This window comes from Calonectris borealis, chromosome 10 (genome assembly GCF_964195595.1).
Source record: "Calonectris borealis chromosome 10, bCalBor7.hap1.2, whole genome shotgun sequence".
NCBI lineage: Eukaryota > Metazoa > Chordata > Aves > Procellariiformes > Procellariidae > Calonectris > Calonectris borealis.
The window spans coordinates 2,250,386-2,262,927 of record NC_134321.1 but is presented as its reverse complement, the minus strand read 5'-3'; the positions used below and the strand labels follow the sequence as shown (position 1 = coordinate 2,262,927).

At 43.8% G+C, this 12,542-nt stretch overlaps 1 protein-coding gene across 1 annotated transcript in view; it reads left to right on the top strand.

The window, feature by feature from the left end:
• Positions 1-12,542, top strand: part of ITPR1 (inositol 1,4,5-trisphosphate receptor type 1) — a 188,377-nt gene that overhangs the window by 166,315 nt on the left and 9,520 nt on the right. The window contains exons 57-59 of the mRNA XM_075158588.1: positions 1,514-1,653; positions 2,978-3,143; positions 3,917-4,077. Coding sequence (XP_075014689.1) covers positions 1,514-1,653; positions 2,978-3,143; positions 3,917-4,077 — 467 coding nt within the window. The remainder of the gene's footprint in view (positions 1-1,513; positions 1,654-2,977; positions 3,144-3,916; positions 4,078-12,542) is intronic.

Sequence of the window (12,542 nt, the reverse complement as noted above, 5' to 3'; positions counted from 1 at the left end):
ATTTAGGGCAACAGCATAAATGACACTTGTTACATGAAGTGATTAAACTAGAGGAACTTAGAACTGAACCATACTTTGATAAAACAGTCATATCCTTTAATTTTCTGCCTTACCAATTTGAGAAGGATGTGATGCAGTTTACCTCTGCAAAGTTTATTATTTTAAAACATTAGGCTATCAAATGTGATCTCAGAGGATAATACCCTGTGAAATATGGAGCAGAACATCGTTTATTGTCAGCATTATTCAATCTAGCTAACTAAGGAAACTTTTTAATATCATGGCAGGAAGTACTCGATGAATTGATGAAGTAGACAGTGTAGTTTGGGGGTTTTTGAGATCAAAGAAGTGCATGTGAGATATTACTTGTAGCATAATCGCCAGCCTCAGACTGGGTATTGAAATATTTCAGTTTTATTTTCTAGAAAATGTAATTTACTTCTTGGGGATTTATGATGCTGGCTGTGAGAGCCAGACAGAACACCACTATTTCTCTTAGAAGTGGAGCTCTTACATGGTCAAATGTTTCAAAGGTCAATAATGGCCGCGAGCCCGTGCTCGCAAGAGGAGATGGCTCTGTTGTGCTCAAGTGTCCTCTTTGATAAACTAAGGTTCAACATTGATACAAGAACAGCTGCTTTATTCGGCTTTAGTAGGAGTGTGCTGCTTTGTCTTTATACACTCTGGCTGCAGAAAGGAAACTCCAGAGATGTTTTTATACCATAAATAATCAACCTGATATCAGGGTCTTATGTGGCCAGGGATATTAATGATGCCCAAATCTTTGGCCATTTCTCTACCATCTTGGCTTTTGGCTATTTCTGGATTGCGTGGGGCCTTTCTAAGGCTGTCTGTGGGAAGGTGGGATCCGCTCATGAGCATTTTTATGATGAAATGAAAGTCATGAGACTTCTAATAGGTACAGGGAGAGTATATGAAATTAGGTAACTAATTCTAGCAGTTCTGCAACTGAAACAGTGAAGTTGGGGGCTTCAGCCAAATGGAGAGGGTCAAAAAAGTGTGTTACTTTTTTAGTAAAATGCTGTTTCCATAAGCCGTGATATTTTAGCCATTTGAAAAATACAAGTCGAAGTTGCCATTTTGAGTGCAGCCCAAAGGCTGTGCAATCTGTTAGGCACCAAGGGAGAGTGTAAGAGGCAACACTTTGTCCTCTGAGCTGTCAAAAAGCTATGATTCTGTATAAACAGGCATCTGGTGATCTGAGCTATGCCTGCTAACAGAAATGGAAAGAGATATTTAACCAAGTCGAAGACAGCAGTTCAAGCACAAAAGTAAACTCTGCTGGTGGGGAGAGGAGGCCAGGCTGGAGCCAGAGCAGAGACCTGCTCCGATGGTCGGCTCTCTGCAAGAGCTAAGGAGATTTGCAACGCTAGCTGGAAATCTGGCAGATTTTGCAAAGGGAAGAAAGAGCATAACCAGCAAAGAATGGAGAGAATTATTTAAAACTGATCATCTTGCCTTTGAAACGTGTCTTTGCTTGCTGTGTTAACAGAACTGATTGCTGGAGAAATGGAGGAAGAGAATAAAGAGCATACGTGCGAGACATTACTGATGTGCATTGTTACTGTACTGAGTCATGGGCTCAGGAGTGGGGGTGGAGTAGGTGATGTGCTCAGGAAACCATCCAAAGAGGTAAATTATCACTGAATGGGGGCGGAAGAGTGATAACCATGTAGGGCCGGGGATCTAGTTCTGCTGGGGAAAATGTGTATACGCTCCCTTTAAACAGATGTAGGATACATCGCGACTAGAAGGGACCACACTTTCTCTCTGTGTAATATAGTTAAATCTCTGTAGGATCAGATTAAGCAGCAGACAGTTCAAACAAGCTTCTAGCCATCCTTTTTTTAGGGCTTTTTTAGCTTGAGGGCTGTCCAGATGGGGCCCAAAAGAACAGAAATGGTGGAGTCAACAGTCTGTGCTTTGGGAGTTCAGGATCTGAAGAAATAAGTACAAGCTAGTGAAAGAGTAACATGAGGTAGCAGAATGAAAATGCAATGGTAGCTGATACCATGCTGGTGGCATGAGTTTCTGTGGAGAGCATCCCTAGGGAAAGGTAAGATGTGTAAAACAGGGAATGGATGAGAGGACAGGGACCAAGATGGTTGGAGCTGGGACTGTGGGAAGTAAGGATGTTGTTTGGAGCCATCATCAGAGAGCGAGGACCAGTCAAAGCAGCAGGAGTTTTTCATAATACCCAAAGCTGCCCATATAGCTGCTTCTTTAGCTGTTTGTGCCCATTTGAGTCTCAGGCTCTCCTCTCTCTGGTCATTCCCCAAAACCATGTTAGAGGGCAAAGGAGCAGTCTTGGTCAGAGTGAATGCTTTTCTGTATTGTGTGCAATTTCAAATTGTTTTCTAATATTTAGCCTTATTTTCAGCTTACAGTGGTTTAAAAATTACATAATTCTTAATAAAAACTTGGCACCCAACTGGCAGGATGATTCTGAAAACGGGGGCTGGGGATTAGGTATTCAGGTATTCAGGCCTGCAATAAATATGAAATGGGTACCGAGAAGTCCAACTTAATGTCCACATACATGGTTGTTAGCATAAGTGAAATGAATACTATTAAATTCCAGTAAAAGACTTTATGGTCAGCACTGATACTATATTGATATATAAGCAGATTAATATAAGGACATAATTTGGGCGGAGGTGAGGAAAGAACAAATTTCAGTGTGTGTGAGAGAGGACAGACTTGGACACAGTAAGCAGAAAGAGCAACTCTCTAGAGATCGCATAGTGGTAGCTGACTAATTTGGCTTTTCTTTCAGTAATCTTGCATTTTAGTTTCACTTAATGTTTTGAGTTGTAAGCGATCATTGGAGAACATAAATGGAGATTCTAAGGGGAGGGATTGTGGGGCAGCGTATTCTGCTGAACTGAGAAAGGCATGGTAAGGGTTAGATATGCATGTATTTGAGTTGTTAATTATTAAAATATATATCTTGCAGGAACCTCTCTTTGCTGCTAGAGTGATATATGATCTGTTATTCTTCTTCATGGTCATCATTATTGTCCTTAACCTGATATTTGGTGTGATCATTGACACTTTTGCTGATTTAAGGAGTGAAAAACAGAAGAAAGAAGAAATTTTAAAAACGACTTGCTTTATTTGTGGTAAGTGTAGAAACACACTTAAGAATAAGGGGTTACTCTGTCAAAGTCCAAGGTAGCTGCAACCTAGCAGGAAACAGGAGTCTTGAATTACTGGCTGTTCTTACCTTGCGTTCCTCAGCTAGTTGATATTCTTGGGTACCACGTGCGTAGGAGCTTGGCAGCAGGAAGAGATGGGGAATGTATGCTCCGTATACCGTTTTTTCCTCAAATCCTTAGTTTCTGTTTCTCCTGTGCTTCAAAGAATAGTTTCCTATTGGAATGCGAGAGATTTTTTATAAACAGTCATTTTTTCCAAGGCTGCCAAGCGTTGAGTAGTGCCTGTGAAAGTTTTTCCCATCAGATTGGGAATTAAGCTGCCGAGCCTTTGAGGCCGGTGCGGTTAAATGAGATGGTCATGCAGAAGTTGCATAACACACATACTGGCAGAAGTAACCTTTGGAAGTTTGCTGCAAAGCAAATGTTGCATTTGGTATCATTTTGCCTAAAAATAGGAGATGAGTTATGAAATCCAACAAACTGATTGCATTTTTTTAACCAAAAGTTTTCTGTTATGTATAATAAGTGTGAGCGGTACTTGTTATGCCTTCTTTCCTCTTCTCACTACGTTGTGGCCATTTGTTAGAGAGTTTATCCCTGTTACTCAGTGTTCATTTAAGAATGATTGTGACTGTTACGACGTGCAGCAGACTGTAGAAACAAGTTTTGTTCTTAGAGCTCATTTTCGTAGTACCAGTTCATAAATACTAAGGGTTATTTATGTGTCACTCTTGTAGGTTTGGAAAGAGATAAGTTTGATAACAAGACAGTCACATTTGAAGAGCACATTAAAGAAGAGCACAACATGTGGCATTATTTGTGCTTTATTGTGTTAGTGAAAGTAAAAGATTCAACAGAATATACAGGACCAGAAAGTTACGTGGCAGAAATGATCAAGGTGAGTTTGGAGTTCTGCTTTCTTTTTCCTAGATTAGACCAACCTACTGGCATGGTTGCTAAATTTAGTACTCTGTATTTTATTTATTTTGTAAGCAAAAACTTGGAGTAAGACTTTTTCTACAATAATAGGCTTAATCCAATGCCTTTCCTTTTAGAAGCATCTTTTAAAGATAATATACTTAAGATGTTCTTGGCAAGATAACTCAGTAAAAGACATTGCGTTGATGGCAGCACATTGCAGCTTGCTGCAAATGGATGGTGCAGGCAGGGGCACTCGTGGGAGCCGACATGTGCTGCAGCACCGCAGTCACACGGCGATTTGCATCTGCGTACCTGCAGCTTCTCAGCCTCTAAAACACTCCCGTGTGTATGCCAAAGTAGGTGGCAGCGAGCAGTGACAGCTAGGTAGTCTCCATGGTTTTAAATCAGGTGAAGAAGCAGCTATTCTGTTTTGAAAACTAGTGTTTAAGGGAGAGTATTTTCAAGCTGGTGGAAGTGTCTGTAGTATAACAAACAGGTTATAACCTCTCCTGGTATAAATATCTTACTGACTTGTAGGATTGGTTGTCATATGATTTTATTATTGTAAAAAACTAAAATTAATATCTACTCAATTGTAAGGCCTTTTAATGAGAGAATTAAAGCCTCGCCTCTGCCAAGCTGCAGGTTCAGAGCTCCTGGAGTTAGATCCTAAACCCCAATTACTAATTTGTGTGTCTTCTGGATGGTTAGCAAAAGCTGTTTCTGATTTGTAAAATTTCAGTTAGTTACTTCTTTATCTGCCTTCAGACAAATAAATAGCAGGATACTTTTCTTATTTGTCTCTAGCTTTTTTGCTACGGAGGTGCAACCTACCTTTAAGCAGGCAATTTGTTGTGGCCTGGTCAGCGTGTAAATCCCACCAAGATCTTAGAGGTTAAACACGTTACTTCGGGGTCACTAAAGTGTACGTCCTAGTTCTGGATTTCTGCCTCTGTAATGAGGGCTTAAAGAAATCTTGTGAGCAGTCACCTGATAGAGGATTAGCACAGTGAGATAACTAAGTACATCACTGCTGCTTTCTAGTCTGACTGATTATATTGCTCCCTTTATTTATCCCACTGCAGCAAGCATTACTTCAGGGGGAAGCAGTGTAGTCTTTAAAATGTTTCTGCTTGTAAAAGATGATTTTGTGTTGTGTTAAAACTAGTTTTTAAAAAAAAAGTTTCAATTAACGAACAATTTATTAACAAATTATTATTTCAGATTAACACTTCAAATTAGATAAGAACCAAAAAACAGTCACTGAATATGTTTGCAATAAAGACAAAAGCTGGAGAACTTTTACCAGAATTCCCATTCATAGAGGTGTCAGCAAAGGCTAATTACTATGTGTTGAATGGGAATATGGATAAATGATGCATAGACCAAGCGTCTCATGCAGATGCAATTTTAGGTAACTATATGCTCTAGGTGGAGGTTTGGAGTATGTCTTGTAGTTGGTGGTTTTTTGCATTTCATGAGCCAGTTTTCAACTGAGAACTAACAGCAGGGTCTCACTGCAGTGCTGTTGAAAGCGTGGTGTAACCGTATGAGCCGTGGAATAGGAAGTAAATTTGCTTTGCACATCAGTGGTCTGCCATGACCCGGCACAGGCATGACCAGAGCAGCTTGGGCTGCTGCTGCCCTGACACGGTAGTTCTCAGCAGCATTTTGCAGTCATCATACTCCTTATGATCTGGCAAAGCTTACTCTGGAACTCAGAAGCAATTTCTTTCTCGTCCTTTAATATTAAAAACATTCTTTTCTCCCTAGAAAATCTGAATGTAAAATATGATGAATATATTTCTCTACCAGACCTGTTTTAAATACTTCTGTAAGAGTCAGAAATCTGCCTAAGGTGTAGGAGTAACTTGGGGCATGGTTCATCTTTTACTCAAGCCTTCTGTCTTCGTCCCATGAATCTAGAAGGACAGGCAAAAGGAAAGCCTTGAGTATGTCAGTGGTTCCAAAGACTGAGATTCACCTGTTGGAGGTGATGGTTTATTTTGTGTTTGTACAGAGGGCCAATGGGAGCCTGTGGTTGCTTAATGTCTGCAGCTACCAGGAAGGCCTACTTATGTCATGGTTAGATTTAAAAGGGATTTTCTCCCCACATTTTCAGACTGAAGGTGGCACTCTAACATCTTTGATAATGGCAAAGATGGGGCATGTCTTTTCCACGGGCTGTTATGCGGTACCATTGTTCAACTGCAATTTATACCCATTTTTAGTAGTTGAGGGTAGGAAGCATAATGTGCTCCAAATCATACAGTGATGACAAAATACACCTCAAATACGCTTCGCCTTTGCTCTGACTCCCAACAGAATATCTTTAGAAAACTCTCAGATTTCTACCTTTTGGCAATAGTAAAAAAAGAAAAAAAAAAATTTAAATTGCCTCTGTCATTTAGTATTTGTGGGTTGTTCCAAAACCATAGAACATTTAAAAAAAAAAAAAAAAAAAAAAAGCCAAACAACAAAACCAAACACACACCACGAATTTAGGACACTAAAATTATATTCACCATCAGCTTGTGAGTTGCATCCAGTGCTGCTTGTACAATGCTTTAAAGATATTTTAACCACTATGGTATCAGAAGAATCCTGGACAATTTCACTTATGCTGGTTAGTGAATATTCAGAAGCTTTAAGAGTGATCTTGAATTTTGATGTTTTCTTGTCTAAAAATAGTGTGTGTAGAAAGGCAATTTTGAGGCCATCCACTGTACTGGAGATGGCAGAGCTGAATCTTGCTCATCGAATTCATCTCGTAGCCTGCAGGAATCTGACCCAGCATAAAAAGAAATTGCAGCCTTGAAAATCAATGATTAACTACAATTCTTTAGTGAATTTTATATTTTTTCATGGATAGAAGCTCATTAAGTTAAAACGCAACATGCAGAAAGAAGTCAACAGTTAAACTTGGAAACAGAGTTTAAGGTTTAGAAATATTTTGAACACTGTAAGCCTGATAAAAACAAATACTAAAAAAAACAGTGATCTGACAAAATAAAATCTAATCTACTGTGTTTTAGTACTGATTTGTAACTATACCTTCCATAACGTTTTTCTGATACAAATACGGGTCTGTTGGTGCTTGCAATCTCGGACTGTTTTTGTTCAAGTTCCCCCGTGTTTGCGGAGCCCCGTGTCTTTGTGTGCCGCCGCGTGGGAGGCCAGGCTGCAGTGGTCTTGTAGCTGCAAGTCCAGACTTTTGATAGGAGGCCTGGAATTCATCGCCAGCTTCTCCCCCTGTAAATAGGGATAATATTCGCTTTCATCACTAGGGTGAGCATGTGCCAGCTGTGATGTATGATGTAAAACTTAGGATATCTTAAGAATCTTAGCTGGGAATTGCTAGAGCAGTGCAAGGGGGGAAATGGGATTGCTGGTTCTGTTTGATGTAGAAGCTGAGCTTGCGTACACACCCGAGCTGCTGCAGTGAATCATCCGCTGTCCTGAAGTCCTTACCAGTACCGGCGTGGTTGATAACCTCCTGGATTTCAGGAGATGGCAAACAGAAGCTTGGCATGAAGCTGCACATCTTCAAAATGCATTCTTGAGCCACCTTTTAATATCTGTTTAATAGCACAGGCAGTACTGTAGGATGTGAGAAAACATCTGGTGGTAATAGAGATGGTCTTTAATTCCTGGTGTTTATAAAGCCCTGCTGGTGACCTAGCTTCTGTTCATCTGGCTAAATCTCTGCAGATGTGCACTTAAGATAGTGAGGCTTCAAGATGGATCAATGTCTTTTGAAAAGTGTTTATCTGGAAAGTATGCTAATGGTGCTGCAGAGCTGGTAGCCCCGTGCTTCCTGCGTTTCCCAGGAACAAAGGCATAGGGTTCAGCTGCTGGGTGGCTTTGTAGTCACCAGGGAAGATCAGGTGATGTCTGAATAATACCATGTGTGTAGGAGGTGGGGGGATCCACTTATCGTGTTGGCCAGACATTGACATCCCCACCCAAATGACTAATGTGAACTCGGTGCAACTCCCTACAGAGTAGTTCATTTAAATGTCTTATCTACCCATCCTGTCTTGAGAATTTCTTCTTAAGTTTTCTGCGTTTCCCTGCAGTTACTGTGGCAGCCTCGCTAGCAGCAGCCCCAGCAGTACAGCTGTCACCTGAGTCTTGGCAAAGGTCTGCTACAAACAGCTGTTTGCAGGCACTTATAATATGTAAAAGTTCTTACTCTGAAGCTCGATACATAGAAAACCACACATACACTTTGGTTTTGTGTGCATTTATAAGCCGCTGCGCATGCAGCTGCAGTGTGCTGTCACTTGCATGGACAAATATTTGCATATGCAACTCTTGCATACCCTAACGTGGGGATTTGCATATACACCTTCACATCAACGTTTGATCAGTGTGAGTGATTTCATGCACGCAGATGTGCATATTAAAAAATGAAGGCTTGTTTGGAAGTTTTTAGCACAAAGCTTCCTAACTAGTTCTTGCAATTTCCATAGATTTTTTTTAATCTAGTGTTGCACCAAGCAGGATACATGTCATTAACCTTTATTACAAAAGCAAGGTAGAGAGGTGTAAGGGATTGCCCAAGCTCACACGTCCAGATCAAGCACGCTGAGTCCTGAATCTTCAACTGGGTTGTGTTGTCATTTGACCATTTATAAATGGGAGTGATGGTGCAGATATCCTTAAAGAAATTTGGAATGGAATTGAAGGCTAAAGATTTCCTTCTGTGCCCTAATTAACCTCTTCCTACAAAACTGGAGATTTAAATACACTATTGGGCTTTTTTTCTTTTTGTCATGAACTATATGCCATGCCATAATTGAAAAGTATTTCTTATTACTGTTTTGAGTGTTCAGTGTAGCCTGTAACTTCTGCCAAGGTGTAGCCTCTCCTAGTAAGCAAAGGCAATGTTTCATCAGCGTCAGGCTTTTAAAATTACATTCTTCCAGAAGTGCAAGTTTGACTTGAAACCTCTCCTAAGGAGTTAAACACCCAGCCACGATTGTTGCTGTGCTCTGAAACTCAGCAGAAGTGTGTGATTCACGATCTGCGCGAGGCTCGCGTGATGATGGCTTTGAAGGGTTACCGTGTCCCCAGGCTCTACATCGAATATGGTTTGGTTGGAGATGGCCGAGACTGGATTTCAACTGCAGCACCTATAGGAATAAGAAGTGGCAGGCCATGATGCTTCAAATCCGAAGCGTTTCAAAGGGGGCTTAATGATTCCAGCATTGGTGAAAGACGTGTATACAGCTGAAATTACAGTCTGAGAGTATTAGGAACTTAGTTACATTCGTGTGTAATTTGTACTTGGAAATCCTGTACTTTGGGGCAAAATCGAATAGAAAAGACTTGTCATATCAATACTTACCAACCCAATTGCAGACGCAGAAGAGAGCAGCCCGTACAAGTAACTTGTAAGCAGTTCCTCGGTTATAGATGAAGAAACTGGGGTTTCAGGGCTCCTGGTCGCAATGACACTGGGTGCAAGCCGGGAGAGGAGGAGGACTGGGGAGGTCAGGATCTGAACTGGAGCTGATAGTGCTTAATTTGGTGGTATCTTCCCAACAAGCTGCATCTTGAGATGCCTTACCAGAGTTAGCCAATTTAATTACAGGGTTAAACAATAAATAATAGCAGAGGCATAGAAGAGCCAGAGGTGTGTTTGGCAGAAGGCCCTTGGCTGCTGGAAACACTGTGTCATAGGCACGGGTCCCGAGCTTTGCATTTAGATAGCGAAGCAACTTGTTCCACCCTTGAAATCGGCATTAAGGTGCAAACCAGAAGCTGCACAGGGAGAAATGGTTGGTCAACCTCATCTTCCCCACACAGCGTTAGTAAGCTCTTCCCTCCGGAGGTGTGCAAGCTGGCGTGCCTTACAGCGTGCTGCAGAAAAAAAACTCCTGTTGCTGGCATTAACCTTACGTGGCCGAGTTCTTGGTTTTCCCTGATAAACCACCTGGGCGGGCATCTGTGCTGGGAATATCGGGTTAGCACCCTCACTAACAAGTCAAGAGTTTCACTTTGGCCGAGCGTGTGGCAGGAAAAGGGCCGGGGCGGGTGAAAACAGAAGCAAAGACTTCAGCCCAATTCTGTGTAATGGTTTGCATAACACGTTGGGATACGGGTGGATCCCAAAGCAGCTTGCAGGGTGGGCGCGTGTCCTTGCTGCTGGGGCACCGCCAGCACACGCCTGGGAGGGAGGGGGAAGGTTTCCAACTGGAAACCATCGAGGGTGACACGCTGGGGAAAATAAACCGCTCAGTCTGCAACGCTGGCCAGCACAAAAAAGGCCTGTGGGGCCGTGTGTGCCGAGGAGGTGGCCCGGGGCTGGGGCGAGGTGGCCGTCCCCTGAGTCATCGCTGCCGCCTCCTCCAGCCCGTGACCCTGTGCCGCCTGGGCCATGCCGGATGCGTTGTGCAAGAGTAGGTGGGTGACTGCAGCCATCGCCACCAGCAGCTGTTTGTTCAGCCTTTGCATGCTTAATTGTTTTGTCCTGCCCAGCTGATCGTGGTGTAACACGTCCTACTTAAAATGTGGATCCAAACAGCCAGAAGTAGGTTGCTGCGGAGAGGTGGCACTCTCCTTTCGGCAAGAGTAAGGAGATCGCCTTCAGGGATTCCCACCAGGGCTGTCCGCCTCAGTTGTGGCAAGCTGGGTGATGCTTGGTGGGGTAACTGCACCGCTGGTAAACACAGCGCTCGGCTCAAGTGGGTCAGCTGCAGCAGAACTGTCACTGGGATGTACAGGGGGGGTCATTTCATATAGGGATGCGGTCATCTTCCACCTTTGGAAATGGCGTCTGTCTTCCCGGTTCCCTGCTCTGCACCAGAGCAAAAGCCACTTAGGTATTTAATCTATGGAAACGGTGAAAAAGGAGATTTTTATATCATTAGCCTTAATCATCAGCCTCCTGTTTAAAGGCGTGGTGGATGTGAGGGTTTGAAAATACTCTTGGTGTGGAGGGGGGGCACTGTCAAGTGCCCTTCTTCATGGAGAGGAGAGAAGTGCGGCTTGGTGTGGAAGAAGTGACAGTGAGCCCTTTGCAGAAGAAGGACAGAACCTGACGTGGGGCTTTTTCCAGGAAGCACAAGAAAGAACCAAGAGGAGTTTCATCTCGCCACAAACAAACAAAAAAAATTATTTTCAAAGCGCTTCACAAAGCTGTTTATTAGGTGTATGGGTATGATTTTCAATGACACAAGACAGAAACTGAAAATTGCTGCTGCCGCCTTCCCCCACTAAATGACGGCTGCTGGGCAGCCTTCCGATGGCAGGCTATAGGGATTTATTTTGACGAGCATTGAATTCGCCCTTCAGCACCCCGTAAATATTAGGCGGTAGCTGAATAAATGGAGACCAGAAGAGGAGCGGTGACTTCCTTGGGGCGGCCGGCGGCACGGCGGTGCCGGAGGTGAGGACAAGCCCCGGTCCCTGCCGTTAGCGGCTGCCTCCTGCCCGAGGAGCGGAGCTAATGCATCTCTTGGCATGGCTCACGCTGAGGTTGCCTCAGAAACCTTTCTTAGAATAAACTCTTCGGCAGAAGCAGGGAGGAGCGGGCGCTTCTCAGAATGAATTGCATCTGCATCATGCCACGCTGCTTCCTCTTTTTCAAATTTCCAATCGTGGACGGTCAGCGTCGCCCCCATGTCTGAGATTTAATGATACTTGCTTTACAAGAGGGACTTTTCCAACTTTACCTAGAAAAGAGCTAACCCGAAACCCAGCACTTGTGGTTAGCCAGCTTCCGTCAGTGGCTTTAGTCAGCTCGTCTGTTGAAGCAGAGGAAGCTGCGACTGTGACGGGAAGAGGGAGCTGACTGCACACCAGGATCCCGGTGCCTCCGCTTGCAGGGGGACCGCAGCAGACAGTGCATAACTGCATTGGTATGCGAGGTGCCAGCAGCCGGCAGGGCGCACGGCGGGACGAGGGCCAGGCAGGGAGAGGGATCAAGGGGGACCCCTTCCCTTCACGGCTCACTTAGTGCCTCTAAAAAACTACCAAACCCCCACTGAAGGATGTAAGGCTGTATCTTTAAAGGCACCCCGGTGTTCAGTTAAAGTTCAGCAGAAGCTAGATCATCAAGATATAAATCTTTTATTCAACCTTGAATAGAAGCGCTCTGCAGAGGGAGCGCTGCTGGCAGGCGCGGGGCCGGGAGCCGGGCTGGCTGCCGCACGCTGGCCCAGCGGGCTTGTCAGCGACTGACCTTTCTGCATTCCTGCTTATTTCCGTTTTCACCGTCTCTGCTCGAAGCATCATTATTTATTTATTTAAAAGAAAACACCCCCACCCCCTGCCCAAGGGACAGGCGCTGAGGCACAAGTCTGCATTTCAGCAGGCTGCTCGCATCCAGGCTCTCGAGCTTCTCTCTGCGGTGCTGGTGGAGGTTGGAGGAACAGGCTGAAGGTTTCCCATGCGATGCCAGAGCAAAGGGGTGCGGGATCATGTGTGCAGAGA